Source organism: Geotrypetes seraphini, chromosome 5 (genome assembly GCF_902459505.1).
Source record: "Geotrypetes seraphini chromosome 5, aGeoSer1.1, whole genome shotgun sequence".
Taxonomy (NCBI): domain Eukaryota; kingdom Metazoa; phylum Chordata; class Amphibia; order Gymnophiona; family Dermophiidae; genus Geotrypetes; species Geotrypetes seraphini.
The window spans coordinates 149,722,497-149,739,572 of record NC_047088.1 but is presented as its reverse complement, the minus strand read 5'-3'; the positions used below and the strand labels follow the sequence as shown (position 1 = coordinate 149,739,572).

Sequence of the window (17,076 nt, the reverse complement as noted above, 5' to 3'; positions counted from 1 at the left end):
CTTTCTCTGTCTGGAGCATTTCTTGCTGAATTTGATTGTGTTTTTAACTTGTTTGTTTCCTTACCCAGATTTTTATATCTTTAAGAAATATCAGGTTTACCTTAATGCAGGCTGATTTGACAAAATATAACCATGTCAGAGTTTTATAAATAAACAGCATTAAGATTTGTCTTTGATATTTTGATTGTAGTTTACAATATTTAATGTATCATGTTATCCGTACATTAACTAAGTTGAATGTAATGTACTATCGGCCTCTTTAACAAAGCTGCGCTAGCGGCTGCTGCACAGCAACAGCCCCGAAGCCCTTTAAATCTCTATGGGCTTCGGGGCCGTTAGTGCGGCTTTGTAAAAGAGGCCATATGTGTAATTGCAGTGCAGGTTGAATTGGATAATTTTTGTTCTTTTTGTGTGTCATATTATGACATTTTAAAATATATATATATTGATCTTTATTCATTAATGTTTCTATATTGCCATCACTTCCATTACCATGATAAAATGAATATCATCAGGCATGAATTTACATCTAAAATAAGATTCTGTTAGGGGACAATTGAGGAATATGTAATTATTTTATTCTGAAAGGAGCTTACCTCCTATCAGGCACCTATTGCTGATGGAAGCTTTTCATATCTGTCCAGGAGTCTGACTATGTGTCTGCTCATCTCCATGAATGGATTAATCTGATTTTTGGCTACAAGCAGAGTGGACCAGCTGCGGAGGAGGCTCTCAATGTATTCTATTACTGCAGCTATGAAGGTACAAAGCAGGAAGAAACTGCAAGAGCCCAAACAAAAATACGTAGAACATTAATGTAATGAAAAAAATACTATGGGCATTTTCAAACAGAAGGATTTTCTTGCTAGTAATTTCACCTGACTCGCTTGAATCTACAAGCGATACCGTATATACTCAAATGTAAACCAATCAGAATATAAACCGAGGTGAGCTTTTCCCTCAAAAAATGAGGAGAAAAGGTTGACTTGAATATTAACTGATATTAGAAATTTGGGTGATCCTGGTGAGGAAGTCTACAAAGATTAAATATTCTTGCCATAAGTTTTAACACAATTTTTTTAACTTTAAATATTTTTATTAGCATAACACAACATTTACAATAACAGCAATTTAAACAGTTTCTTTGATACTAGGTTTTTGTTCCCACATCCCCTGGTATCTTGAGAAACTTTTGAGAAAAATATATTTTTGGGGTCTGCTCATGAAGGTTCCCTAGTGGCTATATGAGCTTGAAGGTAAGAAGAATAGGAAGGTATAAATTGTAGAATAGGAAGGTATAAACAGAACACCCCCCCCTCCAAACCCTTATGTCCTATCTAGTCCACCCATCCATACTAACTGCTCAGATCCATAATCCACACCTTGCCCTCGATGTATTAAACAAACACATCAACACTTGCAGCAACCCCCGCCCACTATCTTTCATGGATGCCCCTGCTCAGCCAGCCATTGAGAACTTGATCCATCAACCCAGCCTTCTGAGCTGGGACAAATATGCATAGTTGGGGAGGATGAACGGTGAGGAAGAGTGTAAACATGAAGAGAGATAAAAGGGGGTACAGTAGAAAGGAGGAGAGGTAACAGCCCTTGCAGGAATGAACCGATTGTGGAGCAGCCTAGAGAACTAGTAGCCTCCCTGTCCAAAGAAAAAGGTCTGCTGGCTCCTGCCTTCTCTGAGAATCTCAGAGAGGGTGGAAGCTGGCAGGCCTGAGCACGCGCAGATGCTCAAAGCCCCACACTAGATAAGCATATAGCATCGGCGGCAGTTGATTTCTTCAGGTTCGGTGGCTGTAGCAACAGCTTTCTCCAATCGTAAGTGTAATGTTGGCTGAGGGGGGGATGTCCATTAAGGATGGTGGTGCCTGTATTAATTGGGGGGGAGGGTGTATGGTGGACAGCCGCTATGCTGTTTACTGTGGCAGCAGGGAGGAAACTTGCACATGGAAGCCTACAGCCCATCAAGAGTTGAACGGAGGAGGACTGTCGCCTATGGTCAGGTGGCTTGAATATAAACCAAGACCCCCATTTTGGACCTTATTTTTGGCCAAAAAAAATCTTAGTTTATATTTGAATATATACGGTAACATATAGTAGGTAGAACTGAAAGTTTGATAGTGCAAGGAAAATTTGTAACACATGAGTTGCAGTATGAGGAGTATGGAGATAATCTATGTGAAATCATTAATATAGGTAAGAGTGTGACTTCATTAAAAAATATTTTTTTAAAATAAGATATTTGGTTGCTCAGATTTACCTCATTATGTTTCCCATCAGTTCATCCCAGCACCTGTTTAAAAAAAACAAAAACAACCACTGACTGTTTTGCCAGTACATTGTAATTTTCATATACTGAACATACACATGGCAATTTATTCATTTTCTGTTGTTCTGACTTTCTTTTCTTCCCTCGACTATTTATTTTAGGACGTGTAGATCTAGACTCCATAGTTGATGAGAAAGAAAGGAAAGCACTGGAAGGGATAATAAACAATTTTGGGCAAACTCCTTGCCAGCTGATAACGGTATGCTTACTTTATTGTATTAGTGTCCATGCTAGTTTTAAGAAAGGTTTGGACAATTTTCTGAATGAAAAGTCCATAGTCTATTATTGAGACAGATATGGGGGAAGTCACTGTTTGTCCTGGATTAGTAGCATGGAATGTTGCTACTATTTGAGTTTTTGCAAGGTACTAGTGACCTGGATTGGCTACTGTGAAGATGGGCTACTGGGCTAGATGGACCCAGAAGGGCTATTCTTATGCTCTAAACTCCAGAGGAGGTCACTAAGAGCTAGGCAGTTACAATACAAGAAACTTTTCAGGTCAACGCCAGGGTCATCGAGGAACTCCAGGAACATCGAGGATGCCTGCCGACTCCAGTGCCAATGTTCAGAGACTACTGGTACTGATATTATCGAAGTCCCAGTCACCTTCTACCTTGTTTGCCCTGTCTCCATCAGGGGAAGTTTGTAAAAAAAATAAAAAAAAAAAGCTAAGAAGCATGAACAGCCTTCCCCCTCCAGGCATGCATCGGCATCGTCTCAGGTGTCCACACTATCAGTGCACTCAAAACTAGATCACCATCACTGCAGTTGGTGTCTCCTCTGAGGTGTGCCTCAACATAGAGTCACCAATGCCTCTCAGTCTGCGCTTTTTGTACTGCATGCAATATTGGTGCCAACACAGTCTCTGCAATACTAGATCAGAAAACTTGTGCAGAAAGAATTAGCTGGCATGCTACAGTCACATACAGTGCAGAAACCTGTTACATTGCATCCAGCCTCATCACATTTTCAAAAAGCCCCCAGAAAATCATCAAGGTATCGATCTTGGACTCCAGAACATCAACGTTCCCCATCGTGGAGACCTGCTTCCTCCAGAGAACACAATTCTTCTTCCATTCTTTTTTTAATATGTTTTATTATTTTTCAGAAATAAAACATCAAATACATGCATTACATACAATAATATCAACAATAGATACATATATTATTACATCATTGTAAAGAAGACAACATTATAAAGGAAACAACCTAAAACAAATTAAACATAAAATAAAACAAAATTCCCCTAAGCTGCAAATTTCCATTTCAGAGATAAGGGAGTCAAGAGAGATTATCAATTAAGTTTTTACAGAAACCATCTAGCGGGGCACATTTCTTAGTGAAATTAGCAATATTTTTTTGTTTGAAAGCTATTATTTCTTCATATTTTCTAATTATACACAAATAATTCCACCATATATGAAAATTAAGTTTAGAGTTATCTTTCCAATTAATGGCGATGTGGTGGATAGCTAAAGCAATCAGTGTCAAATATTTTGATGAACATTGATGGGATCGAGATGTCTGGGTTTGAGAAGCACATTATAATGGATTTATAAGACATAGGAAGATTACCACCTAATTGAGTTATAAAAAGTATTCTAGACCAGGTCTTCTTCCATTCTTGACACTCCTCTGCTCGACACCAATATTCCTGATGATGAACACCTCAAAACACTCCTCAGTGCCCTCCTCAATGCAATACTCAGCATACTCATCTACTCTCACCTTGATGATCTCCATCTCCAAGGCATGACATCAATGAGTATGATTCTAACCTATCTCAGCATTTGTCTTCTGAGTACCCAGAACTCTGAAGAAGAAGCCTTTGGTATTCCTTCAGATCCATCTCCTCGTCAAAGGTCTCCATCTGAAAGTGTCTTTCACAAAATTCATTAGACAGATGGGGGCACATTCTTCCAATCAAAATGGAATCGGGAATTGAGCCTTGAGCAGAACTGTTGGATGCTCTAGATTATAAGGAATGGTCTAAGCACTGTCTTAAACTACAATTTCACAATTTAATGAAGGATGCCATGTTTAAAAACTAGGAACCACCACACTTCGTACCAGTTGCTCCACGCAAGCTGGATACCATATACAGAGGATACCTTATATAGAGGCCCATTTTCAAAACATTTTAGACACACAAAGTTCCATAGAAACCTGTGGTACTTTGTGTATCTAAGTGCTTTGAAAATGAGCTCTATAGGATCCAATCTTGTTGAGTCTGCATTAAAGAAAGTCAACATTTCAAGAACTTATGCCAGTACTCCACCTGGGAGAGAGGGCAGAACTCTTGATAAATTTGGTTGTAGAGTATTCCATGCTCTATGCCAGGGGTATCAAACGCAATCACATAAGGGGCCGAAATCTAAAACATAGGCTAAGTTGCGGGCCAAATTTTTTATTAAGATACTTAGGGGTCCTTTTATTAAGGTACGCTAACCGATTTAGCATGCGCTAAATGCGCACCTTAATAAAAGGACCCCTTAATCTTAGTAGAAGTATAGGGTCACAACCTCACGCCGGCTCTGTAATGTAAACAAAATAAATATAAAAGACTTTTCCTCTCTCTTTTAGGACCTAGTTAACGCCTACTGTCTAACACCAGCTCTGACAGGATACACATTTCAAATCTGACATATTGTAATCACAAAACAGAAAATACAATTATTTTTTCTACCTTTTGTTGTCTGGTCATTATTCAAATCATGTTGTGGTCCCAGGCTCTGGTTGTCTTCTGATAACTCGCTTGCCAGGGTCTCCTTCTTTCTTGTTTCTCCGTGCTAACCATTCATCTTCCATCTCTGTCCTCCTCTTCTGTTTCCCTTCCCTCCCCCGAGGTCTGGCATCTTTCCTTTTTCTCATCACATCCCTTTTTCTTTCATGCTGTCTTCCTTTTGTTACACTTAGTGATGTCACATCCTGCTCTTGCTCGTGTTCCTGCTCCAGCTCACCATACCTAGACATAGTAATTACAACTGTAAAGCTGTTAACTCATCTGTCCCCCCTATTCCTGACTCTCTCCAACTCATCACTCTCCAAACAGCTCAGTCATTTGTCCTCTCCTTTCTTCTTCCCCCTTCCGCATTCAATTCTCCTCTATCCAGATTGCTCCCACTGTTTTCTCTACAGAGAAAACTTCCTCTTACCTCAATCTCTCCTCCCCAGTTCCCCCTCCCCCCAAATACTAGCATCCCCAATCCCCCAACCTTGTAAACCTCATCAGTAAAAAAGATCCTCTTGGTTTACTAACCTGTCCAGTTGCATCATTTCTACTATTCCACCTTAGACCTTAATACTCAATCTCCAACCACCTCTCTTCCTCATTGTTATTGCCACTTGCTTTATTTGTCCTAAGAGTGCTTCTGTTCATCACCATTTTGATCACTACCATTTAAATAAAATAAAGCAGCCTGCAAAGGATCGCTGTCAGCTGTAGCGATCATAGTAGGCTGCAGTCGGCCTCCGCAGCACATTTCCTCTGCTGTGGTCCTGCCCCTCCTCTGACGTACAGTAGACCATGGCAGAGGGAACGTGCTGAGGAGGCTACGGCAACCTGCTACAGCTGACGGCTGCTTTAATGTCCGAAGCTCATCTTCCTCCTGAGTTCCCAGATGCTCGTGAAGAGCAGCGGCAGCAGCGGTGATTATGCCGGTCGCAGGCAGAGTGCAGGCAGGGATGGAATAGTGGGCCAAATCTCAGCGACGGCAGGAATTGTCTGGCGGGCCAAATTTTATTGCACCGCGGGCCAGATTTTGACATGTCTGCTCTATGCTAACAAGAAGAATACTCGGTTACAATTTTTATATGACATTTTACCTAGTCTCTTCAAAAAATGTTACGACCAATATATTCCTGCAGAACATTTAAGTTCTTCATTTCATTTTTAAATCTCTTTGTTAAGATTTTAGTACATCAACATAAACATTAATAACAGATACATCTGTAGTACAATAATCTATATATATAGAATCAGATATTAAAACAGAAAACTAAGTATGTAGAGGCATAAGCCAGAAAAAAAAGTTATGCCCACGTACATGCCTAAGAAAAAATTTAAGAGAATAACCATTAGATAAGATCATACAATATGATGAAATACACTATAACAGACCATGAATAATACATATTCAGTTGTGAAATTAATAATCAACACAGATGGCAGAGAAATATATTGAGAAAGCATCAAAAGCTGGAATTATGGCTTTGAGAGAAGTTCTTACCAACATCTTTCCAATGACCTCCTAGAAACAAGGAAATACAGGATGCACTCAGTATTTGATGCCTTTGATGTAACTTCCTGAACATTGGCAGTTTACATTGCCATGAGGAGGCAAGCATAGCTTTGAGTTTCGGATCTTGATACCAATGTACAGGAATGTCTTTTCAACATATTTTGTTTAGGTGATGACCTCTTTGGAGACAAAATAAGGGAAGTAACAGAAAATAAAAAGACATGAGGACTCATCAGTCATCTAAACCTGAAAAAGGTTTTACAATCCTAAATATTCCTCTTATTACACCAAAAGAAGATATAATCAACCTTCTTTCTCTCAAGCTCCCATGTAAAGACATCTCAGACAATAAAGAGTTCAAAGATCTCAGACTCGGTCAAAATCTCAGCAATCTTTTTGACTCCATTCTTCGGAGCTTAACCAGTCTTCCTCAACCCCTACCTTCAGCTCTCCCTATAAGAGGTCATCTAACTCACTTTTATCAGCGCTGGTCCCTTATAACAACAAACCACTGGGTTCTTCAAATGATGACAGGGCTATGCCCTTTGACTGCAAATAAAATCTCCAAAAGAGTCATAAGTCAACTCCCATCAGAAAACCCTCCTTCAACAAGAGCTCAATGCCATAGAACAAGTACCCCCACAGGAGAGGGGCTAAGGGTTCTACTCCAGGTATTTTCTCATACCTTTTCCATACCGAAAAAGACTGGAGGTATCCACCCAGTTCTAAGCCTCTGAGATCTCAACAAATACTTGGTGAAGGAGAAATTTTGCATGGTCTATCTGGGAAACCTATTGCCACTATTAGAGAAGAATGACTGGATATGCTCTTTCAACCTCAAGTAAGCCTACACCCATATTTCCATCCTACCTGCTCACAAGGAAATAACTTTTCTTCTGGATGGGAACACACCTCTTCCAAAACAAGGTGCTCCCTTTTGGCCTAGCATCATCACCCAGAGTATTCACAAAATGCTTAGTGGTATTGGCTGCAATCCTCTGACCAGTCAGTTGTTATGTGTTCCCTTACCTAGAAGACTGGTAGATCAAAGCCCCAACATCTCAACAAGCTTACCAGGTTTTGAATTCAACCATACGCCTTCTAGAACTTCTGGAACTTTGCAGTCAATTGTGATAGTTCTCTTTTAAACCCACCCAAATTCTAGAGTTCATTGGAGTATTTTTGGACACAACTCAAGTTCATGCCTTATTACCACAATACAGGCTCAACACTGATTCATATCTGTTAGGAAGTCTCTTCAATGCATTATAGCATGCTAAATGATGTGTCTCCTGGGTCACATTGCATCAACAGTTCATGTAGCTACATTTGCCCATCTACATCTCGGGGAACATCAGTGGACTCTTTTCACACAGTGGTCTCAAGCCAGCAATCCACTATCCCAACAAATACAAGTTACCTCAGACCTTTCTCAGTCCCTTCAGTGGCGATGATAACTGGCCAACCTTTCCAGAGGCCTTCTATTCCACATTCCACCACATCAAAAAATACAACAGATGTTTCTATGCTCAGCTGAGAAGCCTACCTCAATGACCTCCACATTCAGCTGGAGTCCTCATGAGAAAACTCTCCACATCAATCTCAAGCTTTGAGCAATCCACAATGCTCTATACACAGGAAAAATTTGCCCCTGTGTCATTCTCTATTCCAGAATCTACTCTCCCACTCATCTAAAGTCAGACACTTTACTTCTTTATGCTTGCCCTCCAATACCTCTACTTGGGAAGACTACTCAGACTTTGTCAAGAACTGGCCACCATGATTCTTATACTACCTCAGTGGCCACAGCAACCATGGCTCCTTCTCCTTCTTCAACTCAGTGTACAGGTGCTCATCACGCTTCAGATCTTTCCAGCGCTACTAACACAGAGTGAAAGATCTCTTCTTTATCCCAATCTATGTTCATTAGCTCCTACAGCATGGTATCTTTCTCTCAACCAATAGATACTTTTACACTATCTGCACCAGCGTCAGCCATCATTGAGGTGTCTAGAAAACCTTCCACACAGCACTGCTATCACTTTAAGTGGACGCGGTACACTGTCTGGTGTAACCTTAACTCATTCAATCCAAAAACCTGTCCTCTGCCATCAGTTCTGGGCTATTTTTTTACACCTCTCCAACTCTGGTCTGAAAACGTATTCAGTTAGAGTCCTTCTTAGTGATATTAATGCTTTTCATACTCCTCTGGACAACAAGCCATTAGAACATAAGAGCAGCTGCTGCTGGGTCAGACCATCGCGCCCAGCAGTCCGCTCACACGGCGGCCCCCTAGGTCAAACAACAGTGCCCTAACTGAGACCAGCCCTACCTGTGTTCGTTCTGATTCAGCAGGAACTTGTCCAACCTTGTCTTGAATCCCTGGAGGGTGTTTTCCCTTATGACAGACTCCAGAAGAGCATTCCAGTTCTCTACCACTCTCTGGGTGAAGAAGAACTTCCTTACATTTGTACGGAATCTATCCCCTTTTAACTTTAGAGAGTGCCCTCTCGTTCTCTCTACCTTGGAGAGGGTGAACAACCTGTCTTTATCTACCAAGTCTATTCCCTTAATTATCTTGAACGTTTCGATCATGTCCCCTCTCAGTCTCCTCTTTTCAAGGGAGAAGAGGCCCAGCTTCTCTAATCTCTCACTGTACGGCAACTCCTCCATCCCCTTAATCATTTTAGTCGCTCTTCTCTGGACCCTTTTGAGTAGTACCGTGTGCTTCTTCATGTTCGGCAACCAGTGCTGGACGCAGTATTCCAGGTGAGGATGTACCATGGCCTGGTACAGCGGCATGATAACCTTCTCCGATCTGTTCGTGATCCCCTTTTTAATCATTCTTAGCATTCTGTTCGCCCTTTTCAACGCCGCCGCACATTGCGCAAACGGCTTCATTGACTTGTCGACCAATACTCCCAAGTCTCTTTCCTGGGGTATCTCTAAGTACCGCCCCGGACATCTTGTATTCGTGTATGGGATTTTTGATACCGACATACATTACCATACCAACCCACCTATCAGACCTCCTCCAGTGTCTTGGGACCTTAATGTTATCCTTTCTATTCTCATTAAGCCTCCATTTGAACTGCTCTCAACTTCATCCCTCATAGCTCTTACTTCTGTACGAAGAATCACTGAACTTCAAGCACTTGTGACAGATCCTCCTTACACAATGTTCCTCATACTCATCTAAAGTTCATCCGTAAAATTATATCAGAATTTCATCTTAACCAGACTATAGTCATTCCAGTCTTCTTTCCAAGACAACATTTGTACCCTGGGGAAACTGCACTCTACACATGGCACTGTAAACGTGTACTAGCTTATTACTTATATCGGACAAAGCCTCACAGAACTTCTACTCAGCTGTTCCTGTCTTTCAATCCTAATAGACATGGAGTTCCTGTCACCAAAAGAACCATTTCCACATGGCTGGTGGCTGTATTTCCTTTTGCTATGCTCAGGCTGGGCTGATGCTGGTATGCCATGTAACTGCACATAAAGTTCAAACAATAGCAACTTCAGTAGCTCATCTACATTCCACTCGTCCTGCTCATCACCTGATGTTAGCACTTGTTTCCTGAGAAATTCTATATGATAGCTCATTTTGTTTGAAGTTTGGTAAAATCTATCTGAGCGGAAGCACATTCCAGATAGTATCAATGGTGGTTCTTAAGACTCCTGAAGCAGGCCTGTTGGCCGAAACATGTACATGTCGAGTCATTGAGTCGTTGGATGTATCATTGTGCTATTGGATGAATAAAGATTCTTATATTATCAGATGAGTTGGAGGACACTTTTATTAGTGCACATCATTCTGATCTGGACAATTCCATTCTGTCTTTTGCATACATGTACATGCCCTACATGCAGAGGGGTTAAAAAAATGTAGTCATACATGTTTTCCCCACTTGTTCCAAATTAGGTCAAGATAATTTTGATCCTCTGTAAGTTATGGATTATAATGGGTGCTGAGCATGTGTGGGTTTAAGCACTGAATGAAATTGTGAAGTTAGTGAATTGTGTTTTGTTTTGCAGTTCATATATAAAATTTGTAACACTTGTTTGTTTTAAAACCTGTGACAGGAACCTCATCCTGTAAGGCTGTCTGTAGATGAAATCATGCAGAGACAAGTCAAAACAGACATCTCAAATCTTTTCCTGAATCTCCTTGAGCTCAAGAGCTTCTTCATAGAGGTAGCACCTGACATGTATTTAGTCCTATATGACCTTTAAACCTAGTATGAAATACAGTTTATTAAAGAACAAACTATGTTGGTAGTATACTTGTAAAATTGTTATATTGTCCAGATCATCAGATGTGTGCTTCTTTTAAACTCTCATTCAATTCCGAATCTGTAAACTAAATTGCATTTATTTATTTGTTGACAGAACCAGAAAGGGGATAAGCTTGATTTTCTTTCTCTTACTTAGTTCAGATAGGTGGATGATGGGGGAAAGAGTGATTCTGTGTAGAGAAAAAGATAGAGTAAGAGGGAGATCCATCTGCTTTTTTCTTTCAGATAAAGCAAATAATTTTTTATTTATAATTCAAATTGGGCATCTTATCTTTGCTTAACTGCAGCTGTTTATGTGGTAAATTTTATCATCAATTGTAGGAAAATGGAATTAATGAAATGCATCATCAGCTGTGACTGTTTATGTTGCTGCTGCTATAAATCTCTCCCTCTTTAATTTTAGGGAATCAGTGACAAAAAACCCATTGTAAAGGCAATTGTCCCCAAGAACCAGTCCCGCTCTTTCATATCGCAGGGAAGTCCAGAGATACTGGTGAGTTTGACTTGCCTTTCTTGTGAAAATTTGATTACTTAAGTTATTTATAGAGTCAAAAGTAATTTTTAAGGACATATTATTTACTTTTTAAGATAGTGCTTGGCAAGCTTTATGCATTTTTTTAGTTCCATTTCAATACATGCTTTGAAGCAAGATGCAATTGAAATTTAACTCCCACAATAAAACAAATAACATAAGTGAAAACAAACTAACCCTAACCCCTCACACCATCCCCTATTCTCCCCATATCATAACCCAACTCCTTCCTTATCTCCTATTCCCATCACCACCCACCTCTACAGTCTTTCCTCATCAATTCCACAAAAGCACCACCAGTTTTGTTAACCACTCCATAGCAGTTTTTCAGAGGCAAGCTGCTAGGGTTGTCAGGAATTACCTCTAATAATAATCTATTTTCATATGTTGATGCTTTAATAATCTTTTCATTTTAAGGGCTAAGGTATGCTAATCCTCTTAATGTACATTTTAAGTAAATCCCATTGCATAAAATAGGACCTACAATTAAATGTCCCATATCAATGTCTTTTAGCAAATCAGTTCCCAAGTATGACAGTCATATTATTATGTACCTAGATATTAAGCATAAAGATTATGTTAGAAATTTTTATCGCTGCCTTGCTCTGGAAATGTATCACTAGCTTCCAGAAGCATCAAATTTGCTCCAATTTTGATGATTAAAAAAAAAAAATCCATGTAGTGCATGTCCAGAAACGAAAATGATCTTTCATATGTCTTCTGGCTCTTCTAAAGTTAGCAATGTCATTTGCCAACTTGACCTTCAATATTGCTGCTTTCTCTGTCCTTGCTAGATAACAATAAATCAGAACTGCATTGTTGGAATCCACGGCTGGCTACCATATGACAAAAATATCTCCAACTATTTTACATTCCTTAAAGACCAAACTCTAACACATGCAAAGTAAGTAGACCTGGATAGATGCAGTAGTTTATCAGGCCCTTGGCTCATATGTTGGGGGACTGACAAAATTTGCACTCAGGTTTGTATCCACACTCTTCCTTCTAACTGTGCCGGTCCGATGTTGCCCTCACGTTCGGTCTTGCTGACTAATCTTTTTTTTGTTACAGGGGTCTGCCAGCTGCCGTGGTCTGTCCAGGTAGAAAAAGAAAGTTGGGTCATTGGGGATAGACCGCAGCAGAAGACAAGCACAGAGGGGGGCTGCAGCAGTGCTTCAGAATTGCTATCACAGCCGGCAGTACCCTGCAACAAAAATGAATTTGTCAGTAGATCAAAAGTGAGGGCAACGTCGAACTGGTGCAGATAGAAGAGGGATGACATGCTGGACCGAGGAAGTCCCCTGGACCAGCTGTTTTTTTGTTTGTTTTTTAAAAGTAGAACGGGGAAGGGGTTCAATGAAGTGCCAAACCAGGGGTGGGGAGGTATGGGGAGATGAAGGGGGGAGAGAGAGAGAGATGGTAGGCAATGGTTTCAAGGGAGAGAAGTTCGATGTGGGATGGGGTGGAATAAGGGGGAAAGAGATACTTGAAGGGAGGACAGTTGGGAAGAGAAAGAGAAAGATAGTGGACCTTGGGCAGGGTAGTTGGGAAGAGAAAGAGAGAGGTTGGATCTGGAGGAGGAGGGAGGCAGGGAGAAATATGGAAGGGAGGGAAAAATGTTAGGTCTGGGAGTGGAAGGGAGAAAGAATCATCATCTTTTTTTTCCCCTCCATCCTATTCAGCATTAAAAGGGGAGGAAAAAGAATAACAGAAAAGAGAGGGAGAAATGGACCAGGGGAAGAGTGGAGGAGAGATGGACCCCTGAGAGGGCAGGAGGGAAGAGAGGTGAGAAAAGCAGATTCCAGGGGATTGAGAGAAAGGGAAAGGGAGATATAGCTGACAAGAGTGGAGAGAGAGGGAGATTTAGGAAGTGGTGAGCTATGTGAAAGAGGTCAAAAGGAGATGGCAAGAAGATAAGTGAGAGAATAGTGAGTACAGTAGTAGAAATGGGGTAATGGGGAGTAGAAAGAAGAAAATAGGAGTCTGGGGAAAGAAGCAAGATAGGAAATGGGGAGAACTAGAGTGAGAGGAGATGGAAAATCGATAGGTAGCTGAATATTTAAAAAGAAGGAAAAAGGTGAGAGAGTGAGATTTGAGTGGACAGAGGCAGAAAAGAAAAAAGGAAGGAAAGCAGAAAGGGAAAAATTAATATGTTGGAGACAAGCATAGTGAGGGAATGGAACAAGAGAGAAGAGGAGAAAAAAATGGATAGCAAACACTGGGAAGATAATTAGTAGAAGTTAGACAAAAAGCAGAAAGAGAAACTGGGACCAAGATGATGTAAAAACAAAATGTACAGACAATAAGGTAGAAAAAAGTGTGCATCACAAATGTATTTGTATTGTATTCAGTGACATAACCACACAGCTGATTTGGGAGGAGGGACTGGAGCCCAAAATGGATGGGAACTAAATTTTCTCCCCACCTGAAGGCAAAGTATAAATATTTGAGCTGATGGGGATCCCTAAGCCCTGCATACTGAAGACTTCCTTTGTTCCAGCAACCAGAAATCTCTAAGCATTGCAGCTAGTGGCAGTATCATCAAGCTGCCACTGCTTTCATGGTGGAAGGGAGGCAGCAGCAGAAGTAGCTCTGAAATATTGCTACCAGCTGCAGAACTTGGAAAGCTCTGCTTGCTGAATCTAAAATGGTCATCATTGATAAGGCTTGGGGATCACTGAAGAAATCAGAGAAGATAGTTTGTGGGATTATTCAGAGACGATCCTCAAATATACAAAGGAATCTCATTACAGGGTACTCTTGGAGAGAATGGAGGATAAGGAGTCTCAGAAACCTGTTAATCTTGTTTCTTACTGTATTATATATTTATTTATTGTTAATATTTTCTGTTTATATCAGCAAAAATAGCCCTAAATGAAGCAGGATGCACAAATAAATATTGGCAGAGCATCCTGAGAACCCTTGAGAAAACCACATTGTGAAACAAGTCTGCCTCCCGGGTGCTTTCCTCGAGGCCTGCAGGGGAGTTTTCGTTTGCCCCATCCTCGCCGATGCTTCGCAAGCTGGTGCCTTGGACGCCGGAGTCCTCCCCGATTCGCCTTCCACGGGGCCATTCTTCGTAGCCCCTGAGGCAGTTCAGTCGAGCCTCTTCGGTATCTCGTTCTCAAGACTCCAAGGCTCCTGCTTATTATTTGAGGGAGGTTTCCCCCTCTTTCTCTGCTGCCCCCAGATCTCACTCTGGGTCACCTCCGGAGGACGAGTCTTCTTCTCGAAACTCCTCCTTTACTCATTTTATTTCTGATATGGGTAAGGCGCTGCAACTGGATCTCCAGTCTGAGTCCTGCTGTACCCAGGAATACTTGGCGGAGATGGGTGTTCCTCACCCGCCCTGCGAGGCGCTGAGTTTGCCAGGTTCTCCGTCAGACATTTCTCCGGAACCTGGAGAAACCTTATGCTGTTACTGCCATTCCCTCCAAAATGGAGTCCCGTTACCGGACGGTCCCGGTCAAGGGGTTTGAGAATGCTCAGCTTTCCCAACAATCCTTGGTGGTGGAGTCTTCTTTGAAAAAGTCCAATCCCTCCAAGTTATATGCTGCAGTCCCTCCGGGCCAGGAGGGGCGTACGATGGACAAGTTTGGTCGCCGTCTTTATCAAAATTCAATGATGGCAAACCGTGTCCTCAACTATAATTTTACCTTCATGTCCTATCTCGGGTACTGTATGGAAGCGCTCCACTCGTTCCAGGCAGACGTACCGGCTTCTCGGCATCAGGAGTTCCGTCTTCTCAAAGAGACGCTCTCTCAGCTCCGCCTCTATATGTTTCAGGCGGCTTACGACGCCTTCGAGTTGTCCTCGAGGGTCATGGCCTTTGCGATCGCCATGCGTCACCTCGCCTGGCTCAGGATTGTGGATATGGACCCCAACCTCCAGGATCGTCTGGCCAATCTCCCTTGTGTGGGGCATGAGCTCTTTGATGATTCCATTGAGGCAGCCACAAGTGCCTCTCAGAGCATGAACGGTCTTTCGCCTCTTTGGTGAGGCTTAAGCTGAAGACTCCTCCAGCTCGGTAGTACAAAATTCCTCCTCGGCGGTACCCGCAGAAATCTACTCCTGCGTTCTCTCGGCCGCCCTCGAAGCGTCCGCAGCAACAGCAGCAGCGTCCTGCTAAGGGGCGAAACCTGGGCTGTCTTTTTGACAATTCCTGTCTGAGCCTGCTGGCTCCTTTCCTTCTGGAGCCTTCCCCCCTTCCCATCGGGGGTCGTCTCCATCATTTCTATCCTCAGTGGGAGAGTCTTACCACCAACAGTTAGGTGCTTTCCATTGTCCGGGAGGGGTACTCTCTTCACTTCAGTCATGTACCCCCAGACCTTCCACCAAGAGAGTTTCCTTCTGCCAGGTCTCAACTATCTCTTCTTCTACAGGAAGCTCAGGCCCTCCTTCGCCTCAGAGCGGTCGAGGAGGTTCCTCTGGATCAGTGGAATATGGGGCTTTAATCCCGGTATTTTCTGGTTCCCAAGAAGACGGGAGATCTGCGTCCGATCCTGGACCTCAGGACTCTGAACAAATTTCTGGTCAAGGAAAAGTTCAAAATGCTCACCCTTCCTAAGTTGTATCCCCTGAGAGACGAGGATGATTGGCTGTGCTCGTTGGACCTCAAGGAGGCTTACACGCACATTCTGATCCATCCAGCCTCTCGCCGGTATCTGAGATTCCGGGTGGGGGATCTCCACCTCCAATAACACGTTCTTCCCTTTGGCCTGGCGGCCTCACCAAGGGTTTTCACGAAATGCCTGATAGTGGTGGCCGTGACCCTGCATCTCCGAGGGCTGCAGGTGTTTCCCTACCTCGACGACTGGTTGATCAAAGCGTCCTCTCGCCTGGAGGTTATGCGAGCGACAAATCAGACTATTTTCCTCCTTCAGAGTCTTGGATTCGAGGTGAACTTTCCCAAGTCCTACCTCTGTCCGTCTCAGTCCCTCGAGTTTATCAGAGCGGTCCTGGACACGGTTCACCTCCACTCTTTCTTGCCTCGGCCTCGTCAGGAGGCCCTTGTTCATTTGTGTCAGCAGGTGGCCCTCCTGTCCTCGGTCCCGGCTTGGCTCATGATGGTCCTGCTCAGCCACATGGCATCCACGGTTCACATGACTCCTTTTGCCAGACTTCACCTCTGCATCCCTCAGTGGACCCTGGCATCCCAATGGAACCAGGATCGGGATCCTGTCTCTCAACTCATTGTTGTGACTCCTTTGTTGAAGCAGTCTCTCCACTGGTGGATGCTCTCTTCCAATCTTTCCAGAAGTTTTCTATTTCATGCTCCTCCTCTGCAGAAGGTCCTAACGACGATGTCGATCTGTTCGCGTTCCCCCTCAATCACAGGTTGACCCGCTTCTGCTCCAGGGTTTACCCCCTTCACAGGATCGAGGCGGATGCCTTCCTTCTGGATTGGACGAACCGGTTTCTGTATGCGTTTCCTCCATTCCCTCTGATTCTGAAGACTCTGGTCATGCTCAAGTCCACGCACGCCACCATGATTCTGATAGTTCTCGGTGGCCCCGACAGCCCTGGTTCTCCCTTCTGTTGCAGCTCAGTTCCAGGGAGCCTCCTCTTCTGCCTGTTTTTCCTTCTCTGCTTACGCAGAATCAGGGATCTCTACTTCATCCCAACCTGCAGTCTCTGCACTTAACGGCTTGGTTC

The 17,076-nt window shown here is 42.7% G+C and overlaps 1 protein-coding gene across 3 annotated transcripts in view; it reads left to right on the top strand.

Moving 5' to 3' along the window:
• NBEAL1 (neurobeachin like 1) overlaps positions 1-17,076 on the top strand; it is a 400,332-nt gene that overhangs the window by 332,276 nt on the left and 50,980 nt on the right. For all 3 annotated transcript variants that reach the window (XM_033945971.1, XM_033945972.1, XM_033945970.1), the window contains 5 exons: positions 645-762; positions 2,446-2,543; positions 10,678-10,788; positions 11,293-11,382; positions 12,216-12,325. In XM_033945971.1, the coding sequence (XP_033801862.1) occupies positions 645-762; positions 2,446-2,543; positions 10,678-10,788; positions 11,293-11,382; positions 12,216-12,325 (527 nt within the window). The remainder of the gene's footprint in view (positions 1-644; positions 763-2,445; positions 2,544-10,677; positions 10,789-11,292; positions 11,383-12,215; positions 12,326-17,076) is intronic.